Source organism: Catharus ustulatus, chromosome 3 (assembly GCF_009819885.2).
Source record: "Catharus ustulatus isolate bCatUst1 chromosome 3, bCatUst1.pri.v2, whole genome shotgun sequence".
NCBI classification, from domain to species: Eukaryota; Metazoa; Chordata; class Aves; order Passeriformes; family Turdidae; genus Catharus; species Catharus ustulatus.
The window spans coordinates 58132632-58151557 of NC_046223.1; the positions used below are offsets into that span (position 1 = coordinate 58132632).

The window sequence follows — 18926 nt, forward strand, 5'->3', positions numbered from 1 at the left end:
CAAACCTTTTCCCTTGGTGAATGGCTGGGGTTTATGTTGTCTTGGTTTGACAATACACTAAGATATTTGTAAATCTGTTCACATGCAGGAAGCTGTAACAAAAACTGAAGGACTGCTTACCTTACACCAAGAGTACCAAAGAAACCTGAAAGCCTTTGAAGTATGGTTGGAGAAAGAGCAGGAAAAACTTGACTGTTTATCTCATCTTGGTGGTGATGCTCAGGAACAGGAGGCAACACTCCGGGATTTACAGGTACGTGATATGTGACACTCTAAGAGGAAAAAAGTAGAAAAGAAAAATCAGTCCTGTGATGGTATAGTAACGGAATATAATGGTATAAGGATATATATGTCAAGTGAAATCTGACATGAAACCCAACTGTGTTTTGTTACGGTAATTTTTTGTTACATTTTCTAATCAGATGGAATCGCACTGTACTTTCTGATTAAGTGCTATAAGCATGAAAATGCCATATATGTCCAGAAGTGGGTATCAAAAATTATTCTGGAGTGTTGTCTCAAACATATGGAAAAACAAATGGGTTTGTTTATTTTGGAAGATTGAAGCCTCTGTTTTTAAAGAGATTCAATTTTAGAATCAGTCTTACAGTCGGCTTGCCACATCTGGAAAGTTTTGAATTTATGCTGTGGTGAATGGATTCCATCTATCCCATGCTAGATCAGACAGCCAATGTTTCAGAACTGATAAACTTGGCAGGAGAGAAAAGAATTTAATGCATGCTTTGTCAATAATTTTCTGCAGCTCAACTGTCAGTAATAGTGATACTTGGTGTGCTTGTAAGTGAGCCTGCTGTCACTGGTGTTATTATATAATATATATATGCTTAACCATAGATAACTAAAGGGAATGCCCAGCTGTCTTCAGAGGAAACAAAGTGGGTTTTTGCCATGCATGAATGAAAGCTGTTCAGTGGAGGGTATGTAACCATCTCTGTCTTTACAGGAGCTGCAGGTCCACTGTGCAGAGGGACAAGCATTATTGAATGCTGCTGTCCATGCCAGAGAGGAGGTCATTCCCTGGGGTATTCCCCAAATAGAAGACAGAGCCCTGGAATCCTTACGGCAGGATTGGCAAGTTTATCAGCACAGGCTTTCTGAAGCAAGAAGCCAATTAAATGCCACTGTGAGCAAACTCAGGTTAATGGAGAAAAAATTTCAGAAGGTTAATGACTGGTTAACAAACCTGGAGGAGAAAGTTGCTATCAGGACTGGGAGGAGGTCTGGTAGAGCAACAAAGGAAATGCAACTTCAAAAAATGAAGGTAAAGAATATAGTTAAGGCATTCCTTAAACAAAATAATATGTGTGGTTTCCGTGTTAATTCCTGGTTGCACTGTGAAAATGAGAGCAAGTTTTCAATTTATTCTGAGTTGGTGACTAAAATGGTGGATCCAAGACAGCTTTGTGACTTCTAGATGCAGGTTCCTCCCAATATGGAAATCTTGCAGGGAGATCTGTAATTCATATGCTCTCTAGTGTGTGGAGATGTAACTGGGTACAAAGATAGGCAGTGCAATGGAAAATAATTAATATTGTAAAAAGAGTAAAATGTGACCAACTGTATTATGAAGTCTCCACTATGTCGATATAATAATTCTCCTTTAGTCACTGGAAAAAGCAGACATAGTTCTGAATAAACACAGGAAGCAGATTTGAAGCCAGGTTACACTTTACAGTCATCTTCAAAACTTCAGGTGAAATCTATAGGAGGCCAGATTGCATTTCTACTATTATTATTTGAGGGGGGAAAAATTACAGAAAGTATTGAATCTGTTGTAATGAAATGCAGTCCATATGGGATAAAAATCTTTCCAGCATATTTGTTACAATAACTTTCAGCAGATTCTGGTTTATTTTCCAGTTATAGATGAATGTTTCCAACCATGTATTTGTTTTCCTTTTCAATGATTTCCTGACTTAGTTACAATTAAATTCCTGATAGTTTAAGGTATTTGAATCAGTCATACAAGTTTGATAATTTCTTTCTCATAGAAGTGGCATGAAGACATTACAGTCTACAAAGATGATGTAGAGGAAGTTGGGATATTGGCTCAGCAAATACTAGAGGAAAATCTCACTGCAAGTAGAATGGGAAGTCAGGCTACGCAGCTTACATCTCGCTACCAAACTCTTCTTCTTCATGTCTTGGTAAGTTATGAATACTAATTCATTGTGACATCATGAATTGCCAGTTAAGAAGCAAATACAAGCAGGCTTTTGTAATTAGACTTTTTCATAGTCTATTCATTACTGTAGGCTCAATAGCATAACATTCATATGCATATATTCATATATATATAAATATAGATTTCATGGATCAAATGTATTACAGAAACATAATCAGAATAATGAAGTAGAATGCCTTGTCACTATCTTTTTTTATAATTTCAGGAGAGACATTTAGAATAAAGTATGCTTGAATGCTAATTGACCTCTAGAGAAATGTTTTCAGGCTGCTACTGATACACGTTAGTATGGGGAAAATTTGATTTGGTAAGGTGCAGTCTTCAGGTTACTTTAAGTAGTTAATTACCTCATAGTACTGTAATGACAAGTCCCAATTCGCGGTTCAAAATGTGAGTACATTTTAGTATTTAGTATTAGTTCAATTATAACATTGGTGATTACCATATGTACACCCTGACAAGAACCCTGTAAGAATTATCCACTATTTATGAAATTACTCAAAGCCTATATGTTTTATCTTTGTATAATAGATTATATTAATATATAGGAATTTATTGCTATATTAAACCAATAGCAATGATAAACATCTGGGTGATCCTTGTTTCTTTCCCCTACCCTCCGTATTTGTTTGAAGGAGCAAGTAAAGTTTCTGGAAGAAGAAATACGCTGTATGGAGGAGTCAGAATTGTCATTTAGTGCTTACACAAATTGGTATGGAGCTACTAACAAAAACTTCAAAAATGTGATCACCAAATTTGACATGATTGATAAAACAGCAATGGAGAAAAAAGTGCAGAAACTAGAGGTACAGCTTTCTTAAATGCAATTTTTGTTTCTGTTCACTAACAGGAGATTGTACTTTAACATACATCTTAACAGCTGCTCAAAATTGTGGCTTTACCTTGCCTAGAGAAGATAATGGGATAAGAAAGACCACACAGCAAAAAACTTTCTGTTATCACATCTCATTAGATCATAGTTCAGCTATTGAAGTTAGAAGTAATCCTAAATAATATAGCAAATAGTCCTAAATAATAGTCCTATCCTTTCATAAGACATGCTTGTATCTATTTTACATTAGGTTAAAACTTAAAATAAATTCCCATATCCCCAATTCCCCACAAGTATACTTGTTTGTGCACTGTGTGTTTTCTATGCTCTGTGGCAAGAAGTGATTCCTATTTCTCTTCATTGAAACACTCATGTTTCATCACAAAATTGTAGAGCTTCTCATATGTCCTGCAGCTTAAGCAGCATAAACGTGATATGGTAAGGAAAAGCTTTCATCTGTTTCATAATTTGGAGTACAGATCTTCTCCTGGGAGCCCTGAGTTTCTTTGTTTCAATTCACAAGCCCAGTGCAGGGCAGAAGTACTTGCTTTATCTGCTTCCTTTTTGCTTGACACATCTTAGCTCCAGGCAATTTTGTACTGATAAGTCTACTTATTTTCCTGAGCAATTCTTTCTGTGTCTGTAGCAAAGTTAAAAAGAGGCAAGTTTTTGTACATTGTCTATTAACCAAGGTTTCCTTCACAGGTGCTGTTGAGTGATATGGACATAGGCCACAGTTTACTGAAATCAGCCCGAGAGAAAGGGGAGCGAGCTATAAAATACATGGAAGAAAACGAAGCTGACCAGTTAAGAAAGGAAATTGGAGATCATGTGGAACAGCTTGAAGAGCTGGCTGGCTCCATCAGAAAAGAGCACATGACTTCAGAGAAGTGTCTTCAGCTGGTGAAGGAGTTCTCAGACAAGTATAAGGCCCAAACTCAGTGGGTCATGGAGTACCAAGCCATCTTACATGCTCCTGTAGAGCCAAAGAGTGAACTCTATGAGAAGAAGGCACAGTTGTCCAAATACAAGGTAAAAAGGGTTATCTCATAGTACTACTGAATTGATTTTAATCTAATGAGTCTCAATAAATCCTCTGGTCAGGTATCCAGGTCTCTTCAATAGGTACATGAGGTGTTTCTGATCTGGATGTCTCAATCAGCGTAAATGAAAATATGCATGATTCCTACCTCTACAAACTTGACTAAGCCCCTGGATTTGATATGTGAACATCATCAAAAGGCTTCCATATCTGAAAATTTCCTGTAATGGAGCAAAATTATTTTATGAGTACACATATGAGTAATTGCATTGATCTCAACAGAGGTGATTGCAGTTGAAGAGAATGTAGAAATCAGTTGGTCTTTCTTGACTTCAGACATTGTCACTGTTTACATTGTCTTAATCAGCTTTCTGGTTAAAGCTGGATATCCCAGCTCAACTGATATCCCAGACAATCAGCTGCTGTGACCTCCAAAGTTTTTGTCAGGATTTTAATGAAGTATTTGTGTTTATTTTCCAGTCACAAAAATGAGTAGAAAATTTACCAACAAACCCCGTTTCTTCTTCAAATGATATATTTGTAAAATACTCCAGGATTACAGATGTTTCATGAAATGTGTACTGCACCCAGCTGAGGTGGAGTTAACTCTCCTCACAGCAGCCAATGTAGTGCTGTGCTTCATATTTGTGGCTAAAATGTTGCCAACAAGCCAATGTTTTGATCAGTGCTGAGCAGTACCTACTTTGCTTCAAGGCTTTCTTGCTAAAGCTGCCCAGTACCCCTTGCCAGCTTCTCCACTCAAAGCTGGATGTCACAGCTGTGCGCTTGCTTTCCACACATTTGGGGAGTTGTACTCTCTAGAGTACATTGCTAGGCACTCATCGCACACCATCTCATTAAGGGGATGGCTTTGGTGATACTTTCACACCTATTTTCATAATTTGTTCCTCTGAACAAATTTTATCCCTTGCACTGGCCACTTCATTGCTTCACCAGCCCCAGACTGTCAGACATGCTACTAGCCACTCAAAAGGAACAGTTGGTTTTAGATGTGTGTAAAATTGTTGTCTCGGGCAGGGCTGAGAAACAGAATCCTACATTAGTAAGAAAAGTTCCTCCTATCTAGAAAGGATGGTATAAGCCTGTGCATCAGATCAAAGGAAAGTTAGTAAAATACATCTCCAGTGATCAGTAGATATATTTTAATTCTTGCTTGCATTGTAGTCTATACAACAGACTGTTCTGTCTCATGAGCCCTCAATAAAGTCAGTCATTGAAAAGGGAGAGGCACTTAGTGATCTGGTGAATGATGTGACTCTAAAGAACAACATTCAAGACCTTCAGAGCAGTTACCAGGAACTCTGCACCAAAACAAAGGTAAAAAGGAAGGTTCTTCCAACTTGTTATTTTTTTTACTGCTCTTTAAGAAATTAACTATTTATTTCATGCTGTCATGTCTTTGCAAAGAACCAGCTTCCTTTAATTACTTTTGGTGTTTTCTTGGGGTTTTTTTTGTTTTCTTGTGGAGACAGGGCAGAAGTGAAAGGCAAATTTTGAATATGGAAAAAACTACAAAAATAAATCTAACCAGAGTAGCTGAAATGAATTTTAAGTGTGGTAGGTGAAGTCTTTGTAACACTAAGCGGATATGTATTGGTGACTAGTCTGTGTTATTGTTATTACTTTTAAAAGCATTTCATAGAATTCTAAATACATTATTTCTTGAAGGGAAGGGATAGATGCCCTTGGATTATACTCTCTTGTTTCTGTTTGATCTCCACAAACACTGTTTAGTTTAGTTGTTGAATAAAAGGCACTGGATAAAATAAACTACAGGACAGATATAATTTAATTCAGCAAGATCATTATTAATTAACATTAATTAATTAGTCCATATGTATGTACTACTTTGAAAGGTCTAATGCTTCTAAATACATCCTAAAGTATGATTATTCCTAAAGCTTTTAATAGGTTATACTCTTAACAAGGATAAGCTCTGCAAACCATGTTAGTACTTATGTTTGACCTAGGCACATTTAATTGCCAATCCATCCACCAATAGGAGATTATTTTATTTTTTCAAGGTTGATTTTTAGTTTAAAGACACACCTCTGATCTGTACCAAAAAAAGTGATGTCCATTGCATTAGGTATAATGTCGGTGGCTGAAATTTAGAGAATCTTCCTGAAAAGAATAAATACTTTTAAACTCAGTGTGTACATTCTTAATTTACCTACCACAGACACAGGCAGTGTGTACATGCAAAGGCTGTGAGCAGCAGCCATAGCACTTGGTAGGTCAAGTGCAGTCTCTCAAAAAGTGTGTAGTAACTGTTAGTGAACTTAATGTCAAGTTGACAGTGTTCATTTTCGCAAGAGTTTTCTCAGTCTTCAAAGTATGGTATTTCATCTGGAGTGAAAATACTGCTCAGTACCACAGAAATAATAATTCGCAGAAATTTATTCACAGAATAAATATGTCATTTGATGTCTTCCTTTACAGTCTATTCATATGAGATATTCCTCACAGGAATATAAATTTGGATGATAATTATTACTATGTTTTCATGTTCTTGGTTGGCTTTGGCTTGTTTGGGGGGTTTTTTGAACTCTTGTAATTACCAGAAAATTTAATTTTGGTTATTGCGGACCTGCAGGCATACGTTGAAACCTTAGAGGTGAGAGTAAAAGAACATGAGGATTACAATAGTGATTTGCAAGAAGGGGAGAAATGGTTATTACATATGTCCAGCAGATTGGCCAGCCCTGACCTCATGGAAAGCACCAATCCTGAAATAATCACTCAGCAACTAGCTAACCACAAGGTGGGTTTGCTATTAGTGATCTTCCTTTGTAAAATGGAATTTTTCTTCTTTGCTTCTCTGCCTCTACTCCAGAGTTCTAACTATCTGTCATTCCCCTATTTTATTTCTCTTACTACTGTGTAAATAAGCATCAGTGTCATTAATGCAGGTAAAAAATCTGGCTTCTTGTTAGCAACATTTCTTGGATGAAATTGCATTTACACAAAGAGCTTTGTTGTACTCTGATCTGAATTGTGTCAGATTTTCCCTGAGGCTTCCCAGGAAATGAACCACAAAAACTGGATTTTGGTAATTTTACTCTTGAGGTATTTTTTTGTTCTAGCAATTTTAAGGTTGAAAAAAACATTTTAAATTAAAATTTTCTTGGTATAGATCCGCTAGCAAGAACTTTAGAAATGTGATCACTAAATTGAATGTTGATAAAGCAGCAATGGAGAAGAAAGTGCAGAAACTAGAGGTAGAGGTAGAGGTAGAACTATATTGTTCTAATTCTAGGTTCTTCCATTAGGTTGTAGCATTTTCTTCATTGCTTTTATTCAAGGTGTTATGGTTGTTGTTAGTGAGAATCGTTTAATACCTTGATAGCCAATACTTTCTAGATGATAAAAGAGAACAAAATCCAACCTACCAATACCTGAAACTGAGATTCCATTGGCAAATATGGAAGTCTTTAAATTATTTATGATTGGTGCGTTATTCTTTAAGTAAACGTGTTAGATAAAAAATTGGCTTCCCCCAAAGTCAACGCAAAGAACTGTCCACTGTGAAAGAGTGGATATGAGATATGATTCAGCATGAGAATTAATTTGCTTTACTAGACACACGAGGAGCTGGAGAAGCCCTCAAGAGCATGTGACAAATGAAGATTAAGCCTAGTCAGGGTCTGAGCAGAGAGTGTTTACTACTGTCTCTTCTGTAGACTTTTGGCAATGACGTTACAATGAACATGCAATCCAATAGCTTGACTATGACAACACATGTTGTCTGAATTTTTTTTTTTCAAATCTAAAGGTGAAAAGTGTTTAAAGGAGAGAGAAAAAATGTTTGTGCCACAGCCTATTTCTTCAAAAGTATTTTATCTGTTTCTTAGGCTATCATGGAAGAAATTGCAGGATTTGAAGATCGTTTGAACAACCTTAAGAGTAAAGGTGATTACCTTATCAGTCAATGCTCAGAACATCTTCAAGCAAAATTTAAGCAAAATATACAAAGCCGTCTTCAGGGGACAAGGGACAGCTATTCTGCCATATGTAGCACAGCCCAAAGAGTAAGTCTTGTTTCAAAGATTTTTTAAAATGCCATTTAAAAATAAAGTGCGTTATTGTTTCTATGAGTTATTTCTTTAAATGGTGGAAATCTCTTCCTACTGTTTTCATTTCAATTGAACCTACAAGTTACTGAGCACTTCATCATTACTGGGCTGCAGTTGAATTCCTTGTGATCCAAATGTTGTCTGGCAGCCAGCAAAAGTAGTGGCCTAGCTCTTCTTACCTTTATCTTACCACATGCTCATTACCTTCATGTTACACTAGCTTCAGAGCAGCTGCAGAAGAACAAATTAGATCTTTTCAACTTCAAAAACTAGAGAGGAAATTTCACTCTTTGTGTTGATAGTTTGCATAGATACATGAATGTACTTCAAGTATGTGTTAGGAAATACTGTGTCTCTCATTAAAACCAGAATATGCAGTTAAGAAGGGCCAGCTGGGTCATTCTGCTAAACCAATTAGGAGATCAAGTCAGCAGTCAAAAAAACCCCCAAACAAAACCCAAAAAAACCTTAAACAAAACAACCCAAAAACAAACTAAAAATAATTTTATACAAAGTCAATGCAAAAATGTTGGATACAGAAAAAAGAGAGCATGCTCTTCATTGGCATCTCTATTTTTTCTTTTCAGAAGCTGTACATCAAAATTGTCCATTTTCTTCACATGTTAGCAGGGTGCAGTGATAGTTTAAGGAACTTTCAGCCCTTGGTACTTTTATGCACAAGTCTTAATAATTCTGTTTTATTGGCAGTTTCAAGATAGGAGAAGAGAGCCAGTGGTGGTATTTGCAAATGTGATAAACTTACAAAATGTTTTGTTTAGGTATACCAGACTTTGGAACATGAGCTCCAGAAGCATGTTAATCATCAGGATACTCTTCAACAGTGCCAGACTTGGCTGTCTACAGTGCAGTCAGAGCTGAAGCCAACTTGGACAGCTTTCAGCCTGGCAGATGCAGTTAAAAAGGTAAAAGTTTAGCCCTTAAAAAAGCTCAGTCATTCTTAGCAAGGTGAGTTCAGGTAAGAGATTTAAATTTCTAGAAATTAGATATTTTCTAGCCTTTTAAGAAAGCTATGTAGCCTCAATGCTCATTCCCAACCCCAAAAGGAATACCTGGAATGCAAAAATAACTGTAGGTGAAAAATCAAAGAGGGCTTTTACTAGCTCTGCTTAGAGAACAGAAGCATGTTACCTGAAAAATGTTGGCTAGTTAGATAAATCTGCTCAGATACTCCATAGATGTGTTTAGCAGAGGGGTTGTGTCCTTCTGCTTGTCCAATTACCCATCTGTCTACTATGTTCCTTATGAGACCTGTTTCACACTACTGTGAACACAGAGTCAATTATCAGACAATTAAAACAATTTTTCAGTCTAAAAGCATATAACTGCCGGTAGCCCTCATTGACCATTAAAAATTCTTTCATTGCTTCTTGAGTATTCTTTTACACTGGATTTGTAACTTGGTTTTAAATTAAACTGGTGGTATGGTGCTAAAAATGCTGGAATTCAGAGCTGTCTCACTTTAATAGAGACCTTGAAATACTTGATGGCAGACCTACAAGGGCAGGAGAAGCAGGGTGTGACACAGTGAGACCAGCTCCTAAGTGCCACTAAGCTGAATTTCTCATGATCTGTCAGATACTGGAAAATTTTATAGCTGTAGGAACAGGACATGTTGATAACCCCATAAAGCTCTGGTTCCCCCTTGACATTGGGAAAGTTTGTCACCTTGTTGAGACTGCATGTTTGTATCCAAGAAATAATCTAGCTAATTCATATGTCTTTAAGTGCTTTGCTAATTGGATAATAATCAAGTTTTTACAAATTATTCCTTTCCATAATTATAACATAGCAACCTTACCTAATAAAAGAATATATTTCTACATTGAATTTCACAGAAAAAATAAGCAGGCAAAGTAAAAATACTAAAATGTATGATTGTAATAAAACAAGATATTCAGAGTCTCCGAGTTTATTTTTGAGTTGTCTCTCCTCAGGTTAAACATTTCCGGGCTCTGCAGGAGCAGGCCAATACATACTTGGATCTTCTGTGCTCCATGTGTGATCTGTCAGATGCCACAGTGAAGAGAACAGCAGCAGATATTCAACAAACAAAACAAATGGTACAAGATAACCACAACAACTCACTTTTAATCCTATTTAGAGCTTTAACTGCCTTGATCTGTTCCCTTTTAAAAAGGTCATATTGGGTAATGGTTTAAAGAAATGTCATCTTACTTTCATCTTAAGTATTTGTTTAGATATAGTTAGTCTGCTTCTTTTTTTTTTCTGATTTTTCTTCTTCTTTTTTTTTTTTTTTAATTATTAAATCCATGCATTTCCATCATGGTACTAATAAAAAGACACACAACTAAGGTTGCTAAAGGTACTTAGGCAATGTTACAAGATGTTGGTCTAAAACCACAGAAATAACATTCGGTGGAAGAACACAAGAAAACTTGATTCAAGTTATGTTTTCAAAAAACATAATTCAGTCTAATCTTCTCTGTATTTTATTAAATCTGAGACATATTTAATGTTATTATTTATTCAACAATAGGCTGATGTTCATATTGACCCATATTAATAGATTAATATAATAATAATGATAAAAAATTTGATGGTTCAGTTCATGAATCAAAGTGCATCTATTTCAACATATTAATTTATAGAAGTATTCCTCAATTTTAAGTTTTAAAGTCACTTAATGCTTAGGTTTAAAATAGAACTATAAACTTAAGTTATTGGAAAAGAAGAATTATGAGCATTCCTCTTGTTAAAAACATGAAAAATTTAGTCTCTCTTACACAGACAAACACAACCAGTTTTGAAACTACTTCTAACAAGAGTAAAAATCTAATACATACAGTAACAATATTCCATACCAGAGAAGGGAACTGTACAAATCCAAATAAGCCATAAAAATATGGCAGTCCAAGAACTGAATAGCTGAAGAACATCCCAAACATCAGAATAAGATTCTCCTTTGACACACAAAGCAGTGAAATGTTTTAAAAAAATCACAGATGGTATAGTGCTGAGATATACTAAGCCGGTTGAGTGTCTAAATCTTAAAGGCACCCGACTGCTGTATTTAGAGCAAAAGCAGCTGTGTCACTATTGGTCTAAGAGGATTGATGGGCTCAGATCTGGTAAGCATTCTCCTTATTGGCATTTTAGAAGATGCATGTAGGCAAAATAACTGGGCTAAGCAAATTAAATGGAAGGGTTTAGTTGAAACTTTTGTGTGGGGTACACTCTAACAATTGTCTTGGCATGCAGTAGACTAAATTGTACAATTAATTTAAGCTTTAACAGAAGACAGAGAACTTTGAAATACGAACACTCATGAACTTACTTGCTTCTCTCAAGGGTGAATAATTAATTTTGTTGTTGTTGTTGTTGTTTTCACACAGAAAAAATTGTACCTTTGATAGGTACAATTTTTGTGACTTTTATAAATTAAGACTATTTTTGTGGATAATATTAGCCCCTTTAGAATCTGGTTCAGAAATTGCTTTAGTACAGTATCGTGCTCAGAGGAAGAATGGTATTCATCTTCCATTCTCCAAAAATAGATGCATTAAAGCATTCCTACTCCTTTTCATTTCTTCTAGATTGAGCAACAGATAATGCACTCACAGTATTTGTCTCAAGGCTGGGAAGAGATCAAACAGTTGAAAGCTGAGCTCTGGATATATTTCCAGGATGCGGATCAACAACTACAGAATTTAAAAAGGAGACGGGCAGAGTTGGAGCTAAATATTGCCCAGAATATGGTACTCCAGGTTAAGGTAAGGAGATTTTGGATTAAGAATAGAAGGTAAGGAAGAAGTTCATGCTGTGGCTGATAATATTTTATGATTTACATTATATGCACATATTGCATACAATGGCTAATATGCTCTAAGCAAGAGCAGAGAAGATAGAGGAAAGAATTTTTCCTTGTTGATGCTGCAGGGTGATTCAGAGAGCAGAAAACTGTATTTTAGTATTTTTCTGGCTTTGTTTTTTAGTAAAAGACAGCTTTCAGCCTCCTGATCTGATTTGCCTTTGCTTTAGAGTAGACTAAATGCTGATCACAGTGGACCTGAAGATAAGATTTGCAAACTGTGCTTGCTTAATTCTTAGATTTCTATACTTCTAAATGGTTTAGAAGTATTTCAAAATTAGTCAACGCAACTGTTTGATGTTGCTGATCTCTAAGAAGGAGTATGACAGAAACAGAATTTAATTAATGAGACAAATGCCTTCATATCTTCTCTCATTCATTCCAGAAGGGAGACATTTTATGACCATTCTGTACACATCATAACCAGTAATTTAACAAAAAGATAGTTTTTTAATAAATTCTTAAATACGTGGGTTTTGCATTTTTGATCTAGGCTTTACTTGTATTCTTTTTCTGATGTGCCAAGAGTTAGGTGAAAAGTAAACAGCACTTCCTCTCCATGTCTGTTCTACTCACAGTTTGGAACAAAGTCAAAACCTTTGAAGATGCCTCAGCACAATCTGGGCTAAAAGCTGTTATACCAGCTATCATTAGAGTCCAGGAAGGAGTCTCATCACTCCTTCAGTCAGTAACTTTGGATTATAATGAAAGGGAGACACCCTCTGTACTGTTAGATGTGGCACAAGGTGTGTTTTTTCTAATGATTTGCCCTGGTACAGGAAGATGCCTAGCTCCATTTGAGGCTGTCATGAAGAGGAATGAGGCAGAGCTGGACATGGGTGTGCTTGTTTAGTTATAGTTACTGGAACTAGAATTTAGGAAAAGATTATATCTACCTTAGTGGGTTAGGGCTGAAAAATATTTGGTTAGTTTTTTGTCAGTATATTGTGTATTTTTCTTTTTGGGATCTCTCTGACTTATTTGGTAGGATGTGTATGCAGAGGAACTCTTTTAGTTACTAGCTATTAGCTCAGACAGCAATCATGCCTAGGTAATCTATGGTTTTGTTTCAATAATGACAGTGGTAACGACTGCTGTTACAGAAGTAGGAACAATACAGAATATGGATATGGAGGCTCACTGACTCATGGACTCTGCTTCCTATTTTTAGTCCCTAATGAAAAAGGAAAAAATAAGCTAGTAGTAATACTGGTAAAATGAATTATTCTTGCGAGATTCAAGACTACCTTGCATGTTTTAGTGTATGGTGGAGCTGTGCTAGTCCAAAAGCCTGGACAGCAGGATGTGACTTGATCACGAATTCTATTTATCACTGGCTCTTGGAAACTCCTCTGGTTTGCTTTAGCATCTATTACCAACTTGACTTCACATGAGAAGATGGGGAAGAGGCTTTGGAGAGGAGTGAAAACACTTCTTCCAATTCACATCTGCAGAGCATTTGCCTGGGCAGATAATTAGTCCATGTACAATTTATTTATTTCATAATTTTTATTTAAATTCCATTTTATAATTTTGAATGCATGTTATTATATTGGGTTTTACTTGTATCTTTTTTAGGAATTCAGTCAAAAGTTGCAGTCGAAGCAGTCAGCTCTCACCTCTGTGACTGAGAAGATGAACAAACTAACCCAGGGACAGGAATCACCTGAACACAAGGAAATAGGAGAACTGAGCAACCAGTGGCTGGACCTCTGCCTTCAGGCACATAATTTGCTCATGCAGAGGGAGGAGGATCTGCAGAGGACAAGGGATTACCATGATCGCATGAATGTTGTTGAAGTTTTCCTGGAAAAACTCACAAAAGAGTGGGACAACCTGGCTAGGTAAAAAAGGAGTCACATCCACAAAGCAAACTGTGCATGTATGCTGAAAGAGCTGTTTACAGTGTCTCTAAGTGGGAGCCACTAAAATGCAGTTTTTGCATATTTAAAAAAGTACACCTTCCTTATTAATTATTAGCAATTAATAATTTCTGTTGAGATAAAGAGAGTTTGACAGGCCAGATCTTCAGTGTTTCTCTTTAAGGCAAGTACTGATTGATCCAATCTCAAGGTATATTCCCTGATATTTCAAGAATCTTGACTATTTCGTTTCAACTCTTTTCATAAATTCATGGTTCATTCACTGGTTCAATTTCATTATGATATTGTGTTATATCTATTAGACTATTATATTAAAGTTTAGTAACTACTCCTAAATATTTACAGCTGCTTTGCATAGGATATACACACCAACTGTGAATAAAATTGTGAGTGTATTGCTGCTCCTGTCACTGTCATGGAACAAGATTCACTTCAACCTCAATATTTACTGTTGTTCATATGTGCAATATAATCAGGATGATTTGTATTCATATAAATGTATATGGTCAGCCTGATGACCATAGAGTAGATGAAAGGGAAACTAATACATTTGTAAAATTTTTGAATTCGTGTTCAAGGCAGCTACCTTCAAGTGAATCTGAAAACTGTAGATGTTTATTTCACATTGATTTCAGTATGTAGTGGGCTTATAATTAATCCTCACCTCCCTTAAGCCTGTGCCAAAACAGGATCTAATAATTCATTTCGTCCTGTCCCTTTTGATAACAGATCTGATGCCGAAAGTACAAATGTGCACCTTGAAGCTTTGCAAAAACTGGCAATTGCACTACAGGAAAAGAGATTTGCTCTGGAAGATTTGAAAGATCAGAAGCAGAAGATGATAGAACATTTGAATCTTGATGACAAGGAATTAGTCAAAGAGCAATTCAGTCATTTTGAACAACGCTGGACTCAGCTGGAGGACCTTGTCAAACGGAAAATTCAGGTTTCCGTTTCAACCTTAGAGGAACTCAGCTTGGTGCATTCCAAATTTCAGGAACTAATGGAATGGGCAGAGGAACAGCAACCTAGTGTCTCAGAGGCTCTTAAACAGAGTCCTCCTCCAGATATGGCTCAGAGTCTTCTCATGGATCATCTTACCATTTGCAGTGAGCTTGAAGCCAAGCAGCTTGTTCTGAAGATGCTTGTGAAGGATGCTGACAGGGTGATGACCAACCTAGGGCTCAATGAAAGGCAAGAACTGCAGAAAACAGTGTCTGATGCACAGCACCATGTGGCTTGTCTCAGCGATCTGGTTGGCCAGAGGAGAAAGCACCTGAATAAAGCACTGTCTGAAAAGACCCAGTTTCTCATGGCAATCTTTCAGGCTACAAACCAAATTCACCAGCATGAGAAGAAGGTGATGTTTCCAGAACATATTTGTCTTTTGCCAGAAGATGTGAATAAACAGATCAGGACTTGTAAGAATACCCAGGCTAATCTAAAGGCCTATCAACATGAGGTCACAGGGTTGTGGGCTCAAGGAAGGGATTTAATGAAAGAAGCAACAAATCAAGAGAAGAGTGAGGTGTTAGGTAAACTGCAAGAACTACAGAATGTGTATGACACTGTTTTACAAAAGTGTAACCAGAGGTTGTTGGAACTGGAGAAAAATATTGTTTCCAGGAAATATTTTAAAGAAGATTTGGATAAAGCTTGCCATTGGCTAAAACAAGCTGATATTGTCACATTCCCAGAAGTCAATGTAATGAATTCTGACACTGAATTATACAGTCAGTTGGCAAAATATCAACAGATTCTTGACCAATCTCCAGAATATGAAAATCTGCTACTTGCACTGCAAAGAGATGGCCAAGAAGTCCTACCATCACTTAATGAAGTGGATCATTCTTATCTAGACGAAAAACTTAACAGCCTCCCTCAGCAATTCAATATTGTCACTGCTCTGGCAAAAGAAAAGTTATATAAGGTTCAGGAAGCTATTTATGCCAGAAAAGAGTATGCCTCTTTGATTGAGTTGACAAGTAAAGCTCTGACCGAGCTAGAAGACCAATTTATTAACATGGACAAAGCTCCAGCTGCTGTTTCAGCCAAAGAAGCTGCATCACTCCAGCAAACCTACAGAGATCTCTTAGGTGAAGCCATGAGCCTTGCTGCAGCAGTGGATGAACTGAACCAGAAGAAGGAGGCTTTTCGAAGCACTGGCCAGCCCTGGCAGCCAGATGAGATGTTAAAACTTGCCACACTATATCACAAGTTGAAGAGGCAAATAGAACAGAAAATCAACCTGTTGGATGACACAATAGAAGCATGCCAGGAGCATGAGAAGATGTGTGTGCAGTTTGAGGCACAGCTAGAGACAGTGAAAACGGAGCAGGTTAAGGTGAATGAAGAAACTCTCCCAATAGAAGAAAAATTGAAAATATACCATTCTCTGGTGGGCAGCTTGCAAGACTCAGGAAGCCTTCTGAAGCGAATAACTGAACATCTAGAAGCCCTTTCTCCTCAGGTTGACTCATCTGCATATGAAACAGCAAATCACCAAGTTCAGGCTTGGCAAGAGAAGCTGAAGTCTATGCATTCTGCCATTGTTGACACGGTGATGGAGTGTGAGAACAGACTTGTACAGAGCATTGACTTCAAGACAGAAATTTGCCGCTCACTTGACTGGTTGAGGTGGGTGAAAACAGAACTTAATGGAACATTAAGTTTGGACCTCAAACTGCAAAGCATCCAAGAAGAAATCCGAAAGGTCCAGATACATCAGGAAGAAGTGCAATCAAGCCTCAGAATAATGAATGCACTGAGCAATAAAGAGAAAGAGCGCTATATGAAAGCCAAGGAGCTGATACCTGCTGATCTGGAAAACACTCTTGCTGAGCTGGCAGAACTGGATGGTGAAGTTCAAGAAGCTATACATGTGAGACAGGTTAGTTCACCCAAATCATCATTAATTTCTTGGTCACAAAGCTGGAAAAGATGGCTCTGTGGCTTGATCTTTACAATCATCCTAAAAAGACTCATTTTAGTAATCCTACTGTCTGTGGTTTTAAAATTACACAGGCTACTGTGATTTTATGTATGTGACTCTTCCTTTTATTTCAGGCTACCTTGAATAAAGCATATAGCCTCTGCCAAAGGTACTACCAAGTGATGCAGATTGCAAATGACTGGCTAGAAGATGCTCAGGAATTTCTACAGTTAGCAAGAAATGGTCTAGATGTTGAGAACTCTGAGGAGAATCTAAGGAACCATGTTGAATTTTTCAGCACAGAAAGTCAGTTTAATGATCATTTGAAAGTGTTACAAGGCCTTGTGTCTGAGATAAAACCCTTTCTACAAGCCACAGCAAGCGAACAGCTGGTGCAGAATGTAGCTGCATTGGAGGAAAAGGCCAAAGGGACAGAGCAGGAAGCCAAAACCCAGCAAGAGCAGTTACAAAGGTATATTCTTTCTTTTTTTCTTTTTTCTTCTCTTCCTTCGTTTTAAGATCACCTTGTTGGTAATGAAAGAAAGAATCAGAACATTAACTGAAGTTTTTAAGTATTTGTTCTACTTTTAAGAGAAGAGGAATTTGGGGATTCAGAGCTCTTGCATTCTGCTTTCTTTTCTGCCCTTGACTGACTAGTTGTGTGATCTTAAGGAAGCTCTGGTAGAATTATATTAAGCTTGAAACAGCATGGAGAAGAAGAGTAGGGAATAAATGTACTGTATTTCACCTGACTCAAAACATATGCATAAACAAATGAAATTGGAGCAGACATTTTGAGCTAAAAGGAAATACCTTTTTAACAACCATAACTATGTTTCCTATTATTCCTGAAGGTTCTGAATTCCAAATGTTTGGATAGGTTTAAACCACAGGAAAAGTCAAAAAAGGGCTATTAAGTGCCTAGCTGGGTTTTCTGTGAGGTGTAGCTGAAAATCAGGAGCATATGCTTCTATGTATGCTGTTTCCCAATAACCATTCTTTTTCTTGGAAATTACTGTGTAACAGCAAAACTAAGCAGTTGCATTGAAAACTAGTGCAGTAATATTTCTCATTTTCAGATATTTTTATATAGAATTAAGTTGTTTCTTCTGGAATTGTATTTGCTTAAGGTGTGCTTCTGAGTGGCAGGAGTACCAGACATCAAGGCAGAAGGTGATTGAAGTGATGAATGACGCTGAGAAAAAATTATCTGAATTCTCAGTAGCTAAAGCTGCTTCTTCTCATGAAGCAGAAGAGAAATTGCTAACACATAAGGTAAGGTACTACTTATAATTGCTTGAAATCCTTCTCTTCAAGTGAAAATTAATGTATAATATGTGGGTCCCTACCTGTGGTAACATGAATTTGAATTTTTAGATCTTTACCTGTACCTGTCATGACACACCAAGACATGTTTAGTACTGTGGAAAACACACATTTTATTTGAGGGGTGACTGAGAGAGATATCTTTAATCACTTGTCAGCTTCTTGTTTGTCTATGTGCCTATGACTGTAGAGAAGTGCAGAGTCAGGAGGTTCCTAAAAGCCATGGGTCTGTAAGCCCCAGAATTGCATACCCTTTAACCAACTCAGATCAATAGAAACATTGTGGAACAGTTTTACTAGGACAGGACGACTTGGAGTTTAATATTAACTCTTTGGTCTAAAAGCAAGAAATATAGCTTTAAAAAAACCCTTACTTTCTCACGTTTGGGATACTATTCAATTGCCTTAATATAGACAGTCAATGACACTTCAGACATGCTGCCAGCTGTGTCTTGTGAAATCAAGAATCTTCCCTAGGAGTAATGTCATGTCTGCCAGGTTTATGAGAGTATCCTCAAATCCTTGGGCATTTAAAAGGTTGTTAAAGATAAACAGGCCATAAATGTATACTTAAACACTTGAACTGCTTTTTTCATTTTTAGACTGTTTAGAAATCAGTCTTTGCTATGAAAGGACCCTGATTCATCCTTTTTGAGGGGCTATCAAGGAAGAGAAAAGCTGATTGCACCAGATTGCTGCTGCTTCCAGAAGCTTGCATTTTGGACCATGCAGCTGTAGCTAATATATTGCATATGAGA

At 36.9% G+C, this 18926-nt stretch overlaps 1 protein-coding gene across 21 annotated transcripts in view; it reads left to right on the top strand.

Moving 5' to 3' along the window:
- The window catches only part of SYNE1 (spectrin repeat containing nuclear envelope protein 1), a 289881-nt gene that overhangs the window by 156556 nt on the left and 114399 nt on the right, over positions 1 to 18926 (top strand). For all 21 annotated transcript variants that reach the window (XM_033056260.2, XM_033056262.2, XM_033056276.2 and 18 more), the window contains 15 exons: positions 89 to 253; positions 965 to 1282; positions 2013 to 2168; positions 2842 to 3012; positions 3744 to 4070; positions 5266 to 5418; positions 6698 to 6865; positions 7956 to 8132; positions 8957 to 9100; positions 10133 to 10258; positions 11753 to 11929; positions 13606 to 13871; positions 14640 to 16800; positions 16977 to 17314; positions 17973 to 18117. In XM_033056260.2, the coding sequence (XP_032912151.1) occupies positions 89 to 253; positions 965 to 1282; positions 2013 to 2168; positions 2842 to 3012; positions 3744 to 4070; positions 5266 to 5418; positions 6698 to 6865; positions 7956 to 8132; positions 8957 to 9100; positions 10133 to 10258; positions 11753 to 11929; positions 13606 to 13871; positions 14640 to 16800; positions 16977 to 17314; positions 17973 to 18117 (4992 nt within the window). The remainder of the gene's footprint in view (positions 1 to 88; positions 254 to 964; positions 1283 to 2012; positions 2169 to 2841; positions 3013 to 3743; positions 4071 to 5265; positions 5419 to 6697; positions 6866 to 7955; positions 8133 to 8956; positions 9101 to 10132; positions 10259 to 11752; positions 11930 to 13605; positions 13872 to 14639; positions 16801 to 16976; positions 17315 to 17972; positions 18118 to 18926) is intronic.